The following is a 16,721-nucleotide window of genomic DNA, read 5'->3' on the forward strand; positions in this document are numbered from 1 at the left end:
ATGAAAACGCTAATGATCCTGTCAATCATTGAGAAGGAACAAAAGCCATCTACGTGCTCTTTCAATGAGATCCCAGGTTGTAATTACTGCACAGCACCACAATTTACGGGTAATTGTTATATGAGATATGAGTCAGCAAAACAGAGAACCCAGTGATCCATTATATGCAGAAAAATAAAGCTCCTTTGTGTATACAGTCAGGATCACTGATGTGTCCCACTTGCGTTTCTATGTAAAATTTCATAAGGCATGCAGTTCAAGAATGTGATGTGGCATTACACAATCAGATAGAAATCTTTTCATCAGCTAACACACTGTTCAAACTGTACAATGGTTACCGCGGTATGACATTACACACCAACAGAAACAGGTACTCAAGACACTATATAGTAATTTTTTTTCAGCTGCCCTGCAATAAAATAAACTACAATTATTCTAAGTAACCACAGAAAAGAAATAAGAAAAAGGGACGAAAAGAGTTGTATCATGCAAAACTCAAATGCAGCAAAAAACTTTTTAGTTTAAGCAGTAAAAATCTATTTTTCTTAAACAATTATTTGGAATAATAAATTTGCCTACTACCACCTCTTTGTTATGACAACCTATATTCCTTACTGATGAAAACCTGGAATAGTGTCTCCAACCCACCAGAAATTTCTCATGTCCCTGAAGTAAAATCTTAAAGTGTAAAGCTGAACACAAACTTCCTGCAAAGATGAGACACAGAACGACTGGCACAGGGAACACCTTAAGATAATTCTGTATAAGGCTGACAAAACAAATTACTCTTTATTTCTGTAGGTGGTTACACAGTAGTATCTTTGATTCTTTTATATGCTTCCAATTGAAAACACGGCAAGGGAAATAAGTTTCTTTTCAAGTGCGTGTTTTCAAAAGATTGTATCATGTGGGTTCTAGACTCTGTATTTCATCCTCTCCTTATACTATTTCATTCTTCTCTATTATCATTTATTCTTAAAAATGCAAAATTATTTTAGCACCGTTCTCATTTTTACTTAGATACTCATACTCCTACAAACACCTCAGAACTATTCTTTTATTAGCCTCCAACCAATTACACTTGAGATACACATCTTCCACGAAAATCAAATTCTACTTCTGAATCCTGACTCATGTCCCATGACTCTTTGCTCTCATTTACTGTAATTTCATTTCCTCCTCCTGTTAGAAGGTGAAATTTCCCCCAAATATATCTGATTTCTAAACCATCTTTTACTAATCTCCAATTCTGAAACAGAAATTCAGTTGCTACCAGACTTGTACTTTGAACGCCCTTATTAAATAGAGTGTGTAAAACAGTTTCAATCATCCACTTTTTGAGATTATGCATTCCTTTCAGATCAATAAGAGAAAAAAAAAACTACAGGGAATAACGAAACAGTGAAAGTAAACATGAAGAAAAAATTAAGCAGGGGAAGCGGCAACATGAGAGGGAACAAAAAGACAAAAATCAACATTTTTCCTTTTCCATACAATTCTTTCATTTTCCTCTGGATATTCTCCAAGTAATTTTCAATGTATAGTTCTGACACTAGAGAAATAATAGATGTATTCCATCTTGTTTCACAGTCAGAATAATGCTCTTTTATCCTTTAGCTAAGCATAATACAATAGAACGAAAAATCTTTCAAAACAAAAATCAGATTACTTAAGCACTGAAGTCGGATAGGCTGCAATCCAGAAGCACTGTATTCTTAATTTCCCACTGAAATAAAGAACTTCATGGGATCCAACTGGAGTTGAAAGTCTAAATATTTCGTAGGTTTTTGGAATACAGACTCCAGTCTGATACACAAGCATTAAAATAGCAGCTGTGATACTAATCACTTAAACAAAAAAGTCACTAGGGAGCCATTCCGGTACCCAATATTTTTTTAATGGAATTTTATATGCCATAGGTATCTTGCCTAGCCCTGAGCAGCATCTGCAGGAGATATATGCCTCTAGTTTGTGTATAATCCAGTAGCCCTTCAAGGATGCCTTGGACATGACTGGGCACTTAACATTGTCATATGATGTCAGCATTTAAGGACCTAAATTGCTCCCTTGATGTCTGAGTCAAGACCACTTGGAAGTATGTATGTACCAAAAGCATGTATGACAGTTTTCACTGGGTAGCTCTTTGCTCAGGAGAACAGATTGTTTAGAAGAATGGTGATCCTAATGCAATATAAGAACACTGAAGAAATTACAGTAGAATTCCCAGATAAACTAAATACATCCTAGAAAATCTCAGAAAAAATTGGTGTCCCTCTGCACCTCAGCTCCCAGTCCCAAACAATGGTTGATGGTTAAACTAGATTTCTGCCCATCTTTATCCAGTTTACGATGAATCTATGAATATTCTCGGTTCATCACACATACTGTTCACTACAAGTTTCACCTTTGATCAGTACTTTTAGATCTCTTTAACACAAATAATATTACCATCAGAAGCAGCTTTTCAGAGGAAAAACTTCAGCATAATTTTCAATGCTCATACCTTTTCTATTGAGTGGTCGCTTTCGTACACAAACACATATCCTGTGCTCATCAATCTGCAGAGGAAGCAATCTTTCAGTGAACCATACCCCAGTTCTGCTTATACAATATTTTACTTCATTTTATTTCAATTCTTTTGAATTAACCAATCATATAAACAAAAATACAAACAAAGACAGTGAATCATCTGAACATGTAAAAGCCCCTGTACAAAAGCCCCATGTAAAAGTCTGTACAATAGCCAAGAATCCAAAAGGGAGAATCATACTTTAACAAAACTTCCTGCAGACACTGACCTAATCCTGTGGAGGAGCAGGTACACCTTGGAATACTGTACGCAAATTGAGCTCTAACAGGGTGGAGTGGATATGCTATTGACAGAAATTGTCACGCTCTCAAATTTCCACAGAGATCTGACAATCTTCCTAATGTAAGGATTCTGTTCCTCTAACTTCTCTTCAAACCAAAGTCCTTCATCACCTTCAAAGATCCACTATTAAACTTTATACCCTGCAGGGCTTTTCAGAGTAGCTTAACGGTTTTGTGTGCACATGTCTTAACATCCCAGGAAAATGTACAATATCGAGGCTGAGTAACTCGTTAGTAGAAATTGGTATTTACAATTTAGTAACCTAGGGCTTCCAAAACCTGATTTTAATATCACTGAACTACTAAAAAAACACTTGTGTTATAATGAATACTAATATACATATTAAGCTACTTATTTTTCATGTTTACAGACAGAAGTATACATTGAAAACCCTGAAAATATATGGCAGAAGCACAACAGGGTAAAAAAATTCTTATGTTGCTGGAGTACTTACAGGATCTGCAGTTGTTAGTGGTCTATAATCCAGACTTCCCCTGAAATCTCTTATCATGCACATAATTTCATAATTTGGGTTTGTAGCATCAACATCCTAAGGAAGCAAGCAACAGAATTTCTTATATACTTTTTTTGCTGAAACGTACTAGCTTCAGTATTTTCCGCATCCATTTACAGGAAAAGTACACATTAACTGAAATCTTAATTTTCTCTAAAATGCCAGAAATCTCACATGCAAGTTTTATGCTTTTTCCCATCCTGATGTAGTTTATTTCCTGATGATAAAGCAAAACGATTGCATGCTATTTCATGTTTTAGTTTGGCATGTAATAGGAAACACTTTTTAACTGAGGACTCATTAACAGCCTATTCAAGAGAGATATGACTCCCACCTTTGCCAGAATCTTCACACGAAAGAAACACTTCCAAACAACTGCACAAGATCAGACAGCATATACAGTCAGTGCTTCTTAATCTGAGATAAGGCAATCCAACAGATGAATGGATACACCCATTACACAGGTACAACACACACCACAGAGGACAGCTCAGGCACCCTAGATGCTCCCTAAGCACAAGCCTGCTGAATCCAGGTCAGTTAAAAGCTCTTCACCCTATTACTGGTCCTGAGTTAAATCCTACAGTTGCTTGGATGCGTTGGTAACACTTCTTACTCCCTAAATCCCCCTATAAAACAGACACAATTTCAAGGATACACAGCAAACTACATAAAGGCTCAGAAGACCTCCCATCTCTAAACTTGAAGCCATCAGTACCAGAGCAAATGGACACTTAAAAGGCCACACAGCGAGCCCCCTCCCAAGCCTGAGCCTACTGTGAGCTGAGCTGGTTCTCTGCAGAATCATTCAAAAATCCTTCCTGTTACTTCTCTCCATAAATGTGCATTTTAATGGTGTTGCAAGACACACTGCTGATGCCACACATAGCCAGTTCTCGTGCTCATACCTTAACAAGTTTTTCCTAGCTCCCCTCAAACGATATTAAACTCTCTTCTAGATCACAGCTGGCTGTGGAAACAGCACAGGCACTCTCAGAAAGCATTGCATTGGAGGTAACAAGCTGAAAGGGCCAGCTCACCTCTCCACACTGGTGACACAGCTGAACCTCACTTCAGATAAAACTGCGTCCTGGTAATTGTAAGTTGACTGTGCCTTGGTGTTTTTCACCCCAGCTACAGTGAACTAAAAAGTGCTTAGAGTAATTCCATATTAAATGTATTCCTGCTGAAAAGTTTCCTTCTGACATTCAGAAAGGAATAGTGCTTATTATGGAAAACGTGTTTGCCCAATATTCTTCAAACCCTGTTTAAAGGATTTGCCCACTACACCACAGTGCTTGGCTAATAACTGCTGAATACACAAAGCAACAGGAAGCACTGGTACATACAGGTCACCAAGACAAAGAAAGCTTCCTCACACACAGAAGATTAAGACTGAGACGAAAAGGCAGCAATAAAACCAAAATTTCAGGTGTGGTACCACATCAAAGTACTTTAATACATAAAGCCAAAAAAATATTTATTCCTCACACAAAGATGCAGTAATGTTTTGCAATTGTGCAAATGAATAGAAATTAGAGAACATGGATTCAACATAGGTGATTTTTAGGTCAACTCAGAAATACCATAAAACCATAGAGAAAATTTACGGGTGACACTTCAGTAGCGGATTGATAATATCTCTTTAACACACACGCACAGGGCTGTCAACAAGATTACACTACTAGTTTTGCTAAAGCTTTTATATCCCTGTGACAGAACATCACTTATTATTAAGAGATTTTTCTCACAGGATTTGCAATTTCATTTCTTTCACACAAGTTTGCAATAACTTGCTGCCAAGATGCTTGTATGACAAAGCTAAATGCGTAGGCTGGTTTAAAAAAAAAATAAATTAGAAGTCACTGTTCAAACTTGAGCCTCAAATAGATCTCCTACAAAGCATCAAACATCATAAAGAAAACTTATCATAATGTTGTAATCCTGTAGTTTAATAGACCTACCTGAAAGCCAAAACTTTGATTATTTTCAAAATACATTTTCCCTAAGAAACAGTTGTTATGTGTACTTGATTTTTAAAGAATATGTGGCAACATAGGCAATTTTAAGCAAGAATGAAAAGAGAGGGGGCACACTGTCTAAAGTAATAGTAATAACAGCAACACAAGCACCAAAATATTTATCAAACCTGTATACAGGATGAAAAAATATCATTTCTAGACTATTACAGCTCATGAAAATTATAAGAGACTGAAAAGAAGTGCAATGATTTTGCAGACTTCATTTTTGTAACATGCTTTTTCCAGCTGAACAAAAAATACTAACCTGAGCTCTTTTTTCTCTAAGTTCCTGCTGCTGTAACCTTCTTTTTTCACGTTTCTCTTGTAATTTTTCAACTTCTTTTACACAGTTAGATTTTTGCATTGCTTAAAGAAAAGAGCAACATTTTAGAATATTTTGTGCTGCATTAGTTTAATATTTACACTATAGCATTGTCATTAATTAATCATTAATTAGAATGCATTTATATTAATTGTCTTCTAAAAAAATCAGTATTAATATAGAATAATTTTGGCAATTTAATTTCTCAAATTAATGAAATAATTATAAAAAAGTGATGGGAACGGGATAACAATTATATGATGAAAAATATAAGGAAAATGACCCTCAAAAAACATTAGGACAGACACATGTGATCTCTTGGTTTAAATTAAAAGAATGCCTAGGCAAATTTAAAAAAACAAAACAAAACAAACCCAAAACACAACAAGAAAACAACACCATCTTGGTTAAAATAAAGGAAAACCAAATTCCAAATACTAGCACAACTATGAGAAAAGTGAATATTTGTTTAGCAGCATCTCTCTGCAAAAGCTTCTCAAGGAAGGCCGCAGACAACTGCACATGTAATCATTTGTCCTTTATGGATGACAACAGAGTCCAAGAGAATGTACATGTAACGCCCAGAACGAATGAATCTTTGATACATGGTTTACATACAAGGGGGTCCAAATTCCTTTTTTGCAGCTTGAACTGGAGATACATCTGAAACACGACCATTCTGTTGAGAGGAGGAAGACTGCTCAGGAAGCTGAGTAGGTCGCGGGCGTGCAGAACCAACCACTGTGAAGAAAAAGCACAAAGCTCATCTGGACACAGAAGAGTAACATTTCTTCCTGCTTCTGAAATGCTTTGTTATGACAAGGTAAGAAGAGGCCTTCTTCCAGACACAACAACTTATTGGGCATAGAGGGGAGCCTTACATGTCAAAGACATTTGTTATGCAGCCTATTTTATCCTAGTGTTACACACTTACACAACATGATTATTAAGCACTGATGCTGCAAGTGCATATTTTAAATATTCTACTGCAGAATTAGTAGAACTTACTATGTGCATAGGATGAAGTGTCTATGCAGTCCTGAAGCTTAAAGTGCTGACATCTTATTTGTACTGTGATTATATCCCCAAAATGAGTGAGAATAGAGCCCTGATGTTTCACATTCTTTAAACATTATGAAATGGTCATTCCTACTCCATTGAGCCTATGATCTCTGGAGGAGCAGAGAAATACAAATTAAAGGCAGTGCCGAGTGCAGCTCAATAAATCTTTTTGACACCATACTGGAAAGGATATAAACAATCAATATGTCTAAACTTATGCATTGATTCCCTATGTGCTAAGAATGCCACTTTCTGAAGATGCAGTGATTATCTGTTCAGAGTGAATGCAATGGGAGTGGTGTGCATGCAAGGCCCTTTGGTAGAGCTGAGTGCTTTCAATTGTTTTTCAAAGAGTTGCTTGAAGCAGCTCTGCTTTAGTTAGACCATTTCCAACACATGCTCCCAGCATAGTCTGCCAGAAGGCTAGAAAAGTGAAGGTATCAGCTTTGATTACCAGTCAGAGATGACAGTCCAAATAAAGACCACATAGATACAACTACAGAAAACGGGCCTGGAATGGGACAGACAAGACAAGACAAATGCCCAGATCGTTCCAACTACAATAGGAGATCTAGTTTATAGCAAGACTGACAATGTGCTGATAAAAGCTTTATTACAATGCCTTAAGGATTAGAAGGCTTAACTACAAATACGTAGGCTGATTGTGAATAGTAAGACCTACTAAAACACAAGTTACAGGGTTATTCCATAGCAAACAGACCACTTGGTACAAACAGCATGTAGGCGCATGAGCAGACCCTATCACTAAGATGTCTCAAATTTAAATAATGTTAGTTTGAATAAAATTAACTCCTCCTCCTAAGACTTTTGTTTAGAAAACAAAGCAAAACAAAAAAAAACACCCTAGAAGCAAATGGCCAAAGGGCAAAAGTGGTCCAAATCATCCACCAGAAGAGTCTGAACATTTGCAAATATATGCAAGCCCACTTGTTTTTCAAGTTTAAACAGATTGACTGGAATTTAGTCTGAATTAATGATATTTGTGGAAAAAGAATCATCACCACCACCAGTACCAGTCAGTTAGGTTTAATGCAAAAGAGAAAATGAAAACAATAAGCAGTAACTATTCTTTCTCATCTTATAGATGCATTATATCTATATTCATCCAATACATACTCTTCACCTATTCTCCTGTGGCATTTCAGCTATTTTTTTTAGATTTTTTTGCTATTAACACATAAAATAACACATAGGGCTTAACTACTCTTTGAATGAATCTTTACACACAGATCTTTACAAAACTGAGTTAAAAAACCAAAATGAATTCTCAATGAATTTTAAGTGCACTACTTAGTGTATACTGAAATAGCTAAGCTGAAGCAAATTGAGGTGCTCTAACTTGGAAAAGTCCACACATGATCTAATGTAGCATAATTAATTATTTTCAAATTTTTGCACCTTCAGTTCATTGAGGTTAACTTTCCTAACATTATATTACGTAAACCTGCGTATAAATACCATGTGTACAGTATGAATACTTCTAGGACTGATAATGCCATGTCTTCTACATGCCACAAGCACTAATGTCAAATGAGAAATACAGGACAATTAAGGAATGTTAGATGAAGAGGATTCACATTCACATATCTTTTACTTCCTTGAAATGGGAAGAGATAACATTTACCTCTGTTACCTCTGGCAGGGGTGTCATTCTTAACAGCTGCCACAGTTCGTCGACTCTGTAGAGAAAGAACTCCCTGTTATTCAATCACCGTATTATAAAACCAAACTGCAGCCCCACTTCTGCTTTTCTTCCAGTGAATGAAAATAACACATCAGCAATACAGAGGGATGATTGCTGCCAAATCCCTCCCTGAATAGTCAAGAGTGAGGACTGCTTGAACTACAAGTACTGTTTCAAAACAATCTTCAAATAACTTTCTACATTTTTTCTTGAGATATATTAATTCATATAAATATTACTTCCCAACTCCCTCTCTGCCAAACCTGTTCTAAAAAACCCACACACACACCAAAACAAACAAATGGAAAAAACAAACAAAACAAAAAACCCCAAAAGACTCAGAAGCCCCTATTCCCTATAGCACAAAGAAAGGAACACAGGTAACATACAGTTTCACAGTCACAAACATTCAAGTTAAAACTTCAAGCATAACAACACATATTACAGTAATGTTACGTTTAACACCAATGTGTTGCATAGATTATTACCAACCTTCACAATTTTGTTCACTTTGGCTGATGGAGCAGGTGGTGGAGGCATCTCTGGACTAGGTTCAACATCTTCTTCAGGTGTAAGATCTGGGTTAAGTGAAAATATGCTCTCCAAGTCAATCTGTGCAAAAGAATATAAAATGTACCTATGAGTTTTAGAACAATACTAATTCTCTCAATTTCTCCTACTATGTCTAAAACCTGAATGATGTTAGTTTACGTTTGCTAAAAGCAACGTAATCTCGGGACTTTATAAAACTTGAAAATACACCCATCAGAAAAGAGGCGAATTAAAAATGACCAATGGATACTAATAATTTTGTTAAATTATTAAATTAAAACAGATGTTAGTATTACTATGGTAATTTGGCCACTACTGCAAAATATGGGAGACATTCTATACATAAAAAGGACCTCATTATTTGAAATTTCCCAGAGAGTGCAAAAAAACCCCCAAATTACAACCACTCAAAAAAATAAAAGCACAGTTGCAATCATGTTAAATTTACAGTGTGGGGGTTTTCTTAAGTGTCTGATTCAAAATTCTGTAAAATGTAAAGTGGGAGAGGCAGGCTCTCAGAAACAGCTGGCTTCAGACCTATTGAAACTTGATTTCCTAAAAATCTTAAATGGCTTTGGTCTCCATAGACTGCCATTTCCCCTTGCTGGACCTTTCAAAGACCTCACTACTGACAGGATTCTGTGTGTCCACAAGGATGAGCTCAGCTGATGAGATCACCAGGACTTTCTCATAGTTTTGGGGTTTTGTTTGTTTACTTGCTTGTTTTTTCCTGTGATTTGATAGAACCAATGAAATATAATTATTTCTGAGATGCTTCTCCAATTCTCATCTGAAAATGGCTAACATGGTCCTAAATTTAAAGAAAGAGGGGATAGCAAAGCATTACACACAAAGACACAGTGTCTCAAGGAAAGCAAAGCTGGAAAACTATTGCCAAAAATAAAAAAACAAGCAAGCAAACAAACTAGCAGTTCATTTCCTCACTAATACAGACACAAAAAGATTTCTAATCTAGTTTTCCCATTAGTTTCCTGTCTGAACTGGAAGTCATTCTCCCTCTCAAAAATTTGATTTTTCTACTTGTAAAAGAGGACAACAACGTCAGTCTTTGTAATCTAAGAACTATTTAAAAACTACGACACACAGCTCAGGAAGTCAACTTTAATACAACAGAAACCAGCATTTGCTGAACAGCTTCCATGCAAAACAGTCTGTAACCAAAAAATCATCAAGTAAACAAAGATTTGTATTTTTCTTTTTGTTTTCAGTGCAAGTTTCAAAGTAATATTCATGTAAATTACTTATTTTTTAAAGGAGAAAAGTGAGGTGAGCTGTGGGAAACTGAAATGGGGAATCAAGAGTTGTCCCCAGAGAGAGACGTATATGAACTAATTAATGCACTCTTTAAAAAGCATGGCAAAGTTATTTCTGGCCATGATCTTGGAGTAGCACTGAAGTGGGTGCAAGAAAAAATCCCCACAGTTACAGCACGGACAGCGGTATGGGGCAGCGGGAGCGGGAGGAGATGGCCCCTGGCTGGGCCATCACGAGTCTCAGAGCGGCGGTGCCAGCCACAGCAGGGAGCCAAGCGGCGACCCCTGCGCTGGCTCTGGCTTATCCCGTGGAGGAGGCGGCGGCTGCGGCTCCCATCGCTCTCATCTATCAGCAGCGGCAATAGTGTTTACAGACCTTGATTCTTTAAAGAAATGTCACAGTTTTTTCACCAAGAAATTAGTGAAAAAGCGACCTTGGAGCTGAAGGCAGTGCTCATGCAGTCAGAACCTTCACTTCAAAGCTGGAAAATCTGCACATTTCTGAAGATAACAGCGTGTGAACAACGAAAAGAAAAAAAAAAAAAAGTGTCTTCTCTACTGCCGTTTGCCTCCCCCCCCTTCCTTCTCCCTCCTTATCTCACTCCCTTGTTTCACTCCCTGTTGAAGGTCTGCAGAAACCTGTGTTCTGATTTTAAAGTAACAGTGTTAAGTTTTGTTAAGAAAGGTATTTCACCATTTCATGAATGCAACTGATATCTATATATTGTTTTTATCATTATTTCTGATTTTAAGGCATTTGGGAATTTATTATTTTAGTGTTTGCAATTGTTGCGTTTCTTTACAATAAGCACGATGGTAATTGACTACCCAAAAAACAAACTTGGTATTTGTAATAAGGTATACTGTTATAGAAAATGACTTTTGCTTGTAAGTTTTTAGTGATTGTGTTAAAGTATTTTTCCTAATCAATAAGCATGATACCGTGTAAGTGCTACTGGTTTTATGAGTTTACAGGTTAAGGTTTCTCTTTTTTCCTTTTTTCTGGTTCAAACCTTTCTTTTTTTTTTGAGTTTGCCAGCAAAATTTTAAAAAGAGCTCTATATGGTAAATAAGTTTTCATTTTGAAAAGCGCGCATTATCTTTTTTGTGGTTTTTTGTACATTATATTGATGGTTTAATTTTTACGTAGTTTTTTTTAAGTTTTTAGGACCTTTTTTGATATTAGCAGACCATAAGATTATTTTAGGAACGTTATAGAGTGTTCTATTGGTTTTTGTGTTTATAAAGGTTTTAAGCTAAGGTTATAAGAATATGAAAAGCGACCAAAAAAAAAAAAAATTCTTTTCCTTTTTCGGTACACAGGTTTTCCCGAGGGAAAACTCAGGGCTAGGAAAGGGATTCACCTTTTCCCACCTACAGGTTTTTCCTGATGCCAGCATGGCAGAACACCAGACTCAAAGGATGGGACAAACAGCAGTGCTCGTGAAGCTGACAATCAGCTGACCACTGAGTCTGACCACAGTGCCTGTTAAACTGAGATCAGAAGTGTCGATCTGAAGCTGACTGCACGAGTGTCCCCGGAGGAAACATTTCATTCGGGACAGAATGTTTCAATGCCTTAATGTTATGTAATTAGGGAATATGTTTATGTAGATTTATATGTTAACTCACCAGAATGTTATAGTTAAACAGTGGTTACCCAGGAATAGACAAATAGCCCAGCCTATCTATCTGGTAAAATTAATTCATTCTTGCAATTGTGGGGTATCGCTCATGTTCCCTGTATTCCTTATTCCCTCACGCAGTACACTGAAGTGACTTTTGCAAAAACTAAAGCGGGGGAATGGTAGGGGCCTCTTCAGAGGCCTGGTTAGACAAAGCTATGTATGTTTCACATTTTAAAATTTAAATTTTTTACAGTGTTGTGTTTAATTCTACATCAGACAAGGCCACAGATATTCAGGATGTTACCCCAGCAGGGAAGAGGTACAGAAATTATACTGCATGGTGCAATTGAGCTGAATTCATAGAAGTGAAGAGACATTCCCATCCTCCTTATCTGCCTGCAGGTGTTTTCCTTATTTGTAGGGATAAAGCCTGGCCAGCTCTGCCCTCACAAATCAGAGGAAGACTTTGCAGTCTTGGTCATTTAACCATTTCTGGCTGACTTCATAATCTTGCTAAAACAATCATTTATGCTTTTGCTATTTTGCTTTTTTTACCCTGTATATTGCAATGTTTATAAGGTTTAATTAATTGATCACTCAAGAGAATTCTTATCGTACAACAGGGAGGGGGAAATTGATTTAGGGACCAGAACCCCAGACACTGTCTTACTGATAGAAGGAGATGCTTTAACCTTGATGGGTGGCAAACCCTGGGAACAGAGCACAGCTAGAAGGAAAACACAGACAGGTTGGCTCCCTAGAGGCCACTGTGACCTAAGGGAGTTATGCAGGGACCTGATAACAAGAACAAAGCAAAACTTAGGACAGAATTATGGAATCCTTTTATCTTTTGCCTGACATATGCTTAAGCCTTCTGAAAACTATATGCATTCGTGTGATACTTTCTCTCTGTAGCCAGTCATGAATTTACAACTGCAGTATGGACATACCAATGACCAGTTACAAGCTGCCTTCTGATACTATGTTAACCTATATAAAGAAAAAGCTTTGTACAACAAATCGACACTTGGCTTGCATCAGGCCTCGTCCCATCTCTCAATCACAGCATTTTCTAGAAGTTATTTTCATTGCTGCACTGAGACAGGCAGAGACAGGCAGGAGGAACAGTGTTAAAAAATATGCAGTGATAAATAGAAGCTGATTCCTGGTCACATACTATGAAGTGACTCAGACTTGATCCACAAGTGGAGGATCTAACCTGACAGTCAGCATACAAGTGAAAAGCTCAATGAACATAAAACTGAATGGTAAGTACACAAAACAGCATGTGAAAGCCACACCACTTAGACTCTTTTTTTTGAGAGGAAGAAAACTTCAATATCATGAGTCTCCCCCAAGGGGTAAAGTCTCCGGAGTTGCCCTTCACAGAGGCTTGTTTGTCCTCCTTCTAGGGATACATTACACGCTCCAGCATGGGACTGAAGCCCTCAAACTGAATTCAGATATCCATTTCTTATGGGCATCAAGTCAGTTGGCACTTCAACTAAAACTGAACTGTCTGCTACAATACTATAAACCATCATTTTAAAAACAGCTGCTTATATAAACTCTTTGGCTGGAGTTAAGGGGCCATTGCTTTGACTTCTCCAGTAAAGGACTCAATGACAGCAAGTCCCCACAAAGTGCAGTAAGCTTTCAGTAGGAACAAGGATTTTTCTTCTTAAACATGCAGCAGACTGCAATTTTTTTAATGTCCTATTTCCTACACACAGTAGTGAAGAGCAATTGGAAGAGCAGAGCAGCCATGCACTGACATAAAAGGATCAAGACCTGGGTGTCACAGATTTCACATATATGCTTTGCTCTAAAAGCACCAAGAACCAGGGTTTCTAAAGAGAATAACAAGTCCAATGCAATGACTCCTCTAACATCCACCCCTAACAAGCCATAGCATGAACAAGCAATCTCCACTTCCTCAAGCCACCCCCACAGGTGCCCAACAGCCACATGCAGTTCCCTAAGCACAAGCATCCACCCTGAAGCAGTCCATGCATATGCTGCTGCTGGGCTGGGCACCCAATGGGGAAGAAACATAGCCCAGTCCTTACGTATCTGTTCTGCTCCGTGTCTCCTATACCTTGCACCCTCTCCTCCTTTCCTAAAGATCCTAGACCACCAAATTAACTTCAGTTTTTCTCCTCCACAGACTTCTGGTTTAGCAATTTCAGTCATAATTTGACATTTTCCCAAAGCTGATGTTTTCATAGTCTATCCCAAACTATCTCACCAGTGGTGCAAGTAACAAATGTGTACTGATGTTATTTCTTTTTCTGCAAAAGGTCACCAAGCATTCACACCTAGCTGAAATTAAGCAAGAAGAGAGACTACAGGAAAGCATCACCAGAGACAACAGCAAATCTATGTCATATAATGTGCACAGGAAAGGACCAAAAATCAGGCAAAGGACAGCACTTGGGGAACTCACAAAAGAGCCAGCATCCCTGGGAAGCATGGCTTTCACACTACTGTTCTCACCTTGCTGGCAAAATACATCACATACACATTTGCAATCTCCACACCTGTCCTTGCCCAAAAGCATTAAGTCACTCCACCACCAAAGAAAACTTAAGCAGAATTTTTTTACTTAAAAATAAAAGGGCTGCCCCTTTGTTTCACTTCATTCCTCTCCTCTAGCATTCACCAGTTTTTATTTCCCTGACCCATGTTTTGTCTGAACAAATCCATATATTTGTGCTTCCTGAGCACCATTCTCCCAGGTGTCCCTAGCTGTGCGCTGTCTGGCCTGCATTCCCCACCAAGATGTACAGGCAGGCATTACCTCTGTGCCCTCCTCTCTGCACACAGGTGCTCTTCCCTTTCCCCCAGCCTAAAGCATATTGTACAGGTATGCATCCTGACCTCAGGACCCTGCACAAATTCTGCTGGTTGCTGGGCTGAAGAAGACTCAATGAGTACAATGCTCTCATACTGTATTTCCTCAGATGAGCATTTTTGTGCAAGTTCTATTTGTGCAAGGTCTGCAATACACCTATTTTTTTTTTCTGCCTTTAATAACCTCTGGGGACTTAATTTGTCCTGTTGTCAAGCTGTTTCAATTAGGTATCTGGTCCATCAGTAAAGCAGCAACAGCAACACTTCTTGTAGAAGAAGTGACCCTCCTGCCACTTCCACAAAATGCATGCTGGGACTGCAAGGACATAAACACTGTGGAACCTGGAAGACTCCTCAGGCTTACATTGGTAGAATCTTCTGCTACTGTTCTAAGGCTTGGCCCAGCCATCAATCCAGAATCAGCAGAAAAACACTATATGAAAGACATAAGTTTAGCGATATGTATTCTATACAATATTATAATAATCTCTAGTACGTTACCAAATGCTGTAAATTTTGCAGAAAAGCGCTATTAACAGCTGAAACTCGTGACACTATTAATCACAGAGCCATCACAGAAGTCCTATTACTTGCTTCTCTACTCTATTTCTTTTGAGAAAGAACCAATAATAATTTAAAAAAGGAGATGAAAAAAAGCTAACAAAGGAGATCAAAGCAGGCTAATGAATGAATAGAAAACACTGAACAGTCTTACCAACACAGAAACCCAGCATGCTGTAACAAAAGAATCACAATAAATCTTCCATCTCTGTGCCAGACTTCATCTCTTCCCTGGCCAATTAAGTCAGGAATGAATAAAAATAAAGAATACTACACACACACACACAAAAAGCGTCCATTTTCCAAATATTTTCAGCTTCAACAGAGAATGTATATTATAACTCTTAAACTGGCAATGTACCCATACAATATGTTCCTAAAAAGTCTTTGTGTTACTAAAAGTGTACATGTTACTGAAGTGCCAGAAAACACATTTACATCTTTACAATTGCCTCTTGCTCTCCACAAACAGTATTCCATTATATTTTTCTAGAACACAGATGAATACAGCAGCTGTGAAACTCAGGAATGCCAGCAACCAATTAGGCTGGCATAAACCTCGTCTAGCATATAAAGCAAGACCATGCTGCAAATGTTAAAACATCAGAGCCAAATCAATCTGCAGAAAGTGGTTGAAGGCCATGTCCCTGATTTCTAGTATCTAGAGTTGATATCAAAATCTGAAATGTAAACACACCCATGTTTTACATCAGAAACATGTATTACGGCAAGCTGAAAAAGAATAAGTGATTTAAGAAAGACTATCTTGACACACTTCTCAAAAAAAAAAAAAAAAAAAGAAAGGAGAGCTCTGGTGCTGAAACATCAACTCTTTAATTTCTAGTCCCTTTCCTCACATGATTGGAATTCACATCACAGAAAAAAAAACTTTTCTTGGAAATTGTTCCATTGCTATAGGGCTCAAAACTAACGTACAAGTTATGTGAAAAAGCTAAGCTTTTTACATACCTCCTACTGTGGAGAGAGAGTACACAGAAAATAACATGTTAATACAGCAATACAACATGAACATGTGAAGCCAACTCTTCACAATTACCTTAAATACATGTTACAGTATTCTCACCATATTCTCAACCGGGCGGCAGTGGCTCACCTTTGGCAGCCAGCGTCGAGAGGCGAACCCGGTGCCCGAGACCTCCGCCTGTTCCAAAGCTCGCGCCATGAGCCGGGACCAACTACAGCAACTACAGCAACTACAGCAACTACAGCAACTACAGCAACTACAGCAACTACAGCAACTACAGCAACTACAGCAACTACAGCAACTACAGCAACTACAGCAACTACAGCAACTACAGCAACTACAGCAACTACAGCAACTACAGCAGCTACAGCA

At 37.9% G+C, this 16,721-nt stretch overlaps 1 protein-coding gene across 3 annotated transcripts in view; it reads right to left on the bottom strand.

The window, feature by feature from the left end:
• The window catches only part of KIF2A (kinesin family member 2A), a 41,659-nt gene extending 25,050 nt beyond the window's left edge, over positions 1-16,609 (bottom strand). For all 3 annotated transcript variants that reach the window (XM_054397693.1, XM_054397691.1, XM_054397690.1), the window contains exons 1-7: positions 16,479-16,609; positions 8,989-9,108; positions 8,437-8,491; positions 6,348-6,470; positions 5,673-5,773; positions 3,327-3,422; positions 2,504-2,558 (exon numbers count right to left, since the gene is read on the bottom strand). In XM_054397693.1, coding sequence (XP_054253668.1) covers positions 2,504-2,558; positions 3,327-3,422; positions 5,673-5,773; positions 6,348-6,470; positions 8,437-8,491; positions 8,989-9,108; positions 16,479-16,547 — 619 coding nt within the window. In that variant the 5' untranslated portion in view covers positions 16,548-16,609. The remainder of the gene's footprint in view (positions 1-2,503; positions 2,559-3,326; positions 3,423-5,672; positions 5,774-6,347; positions 6,471-8,436; positions 8,492-8,988; positions 9,109-16,478) is intronic.
• Between the last annotated feature and the right edge of the window lie 112 nt (positions 16,610-16,721).

This window comes from Indicator indicator, chromosome Z, assembly GCF_027791375.1.
Source record: "Indicator indicator isolate 239-I01 chromosome Z, UM_Iind_1.1, whole genome shotgun sequence".
Lineage (NCBI taxonomy): Eukaryota > Metazoa > Chordata > Aves > Piciformes > Indicatoridae > Indicator > Indicator indicator.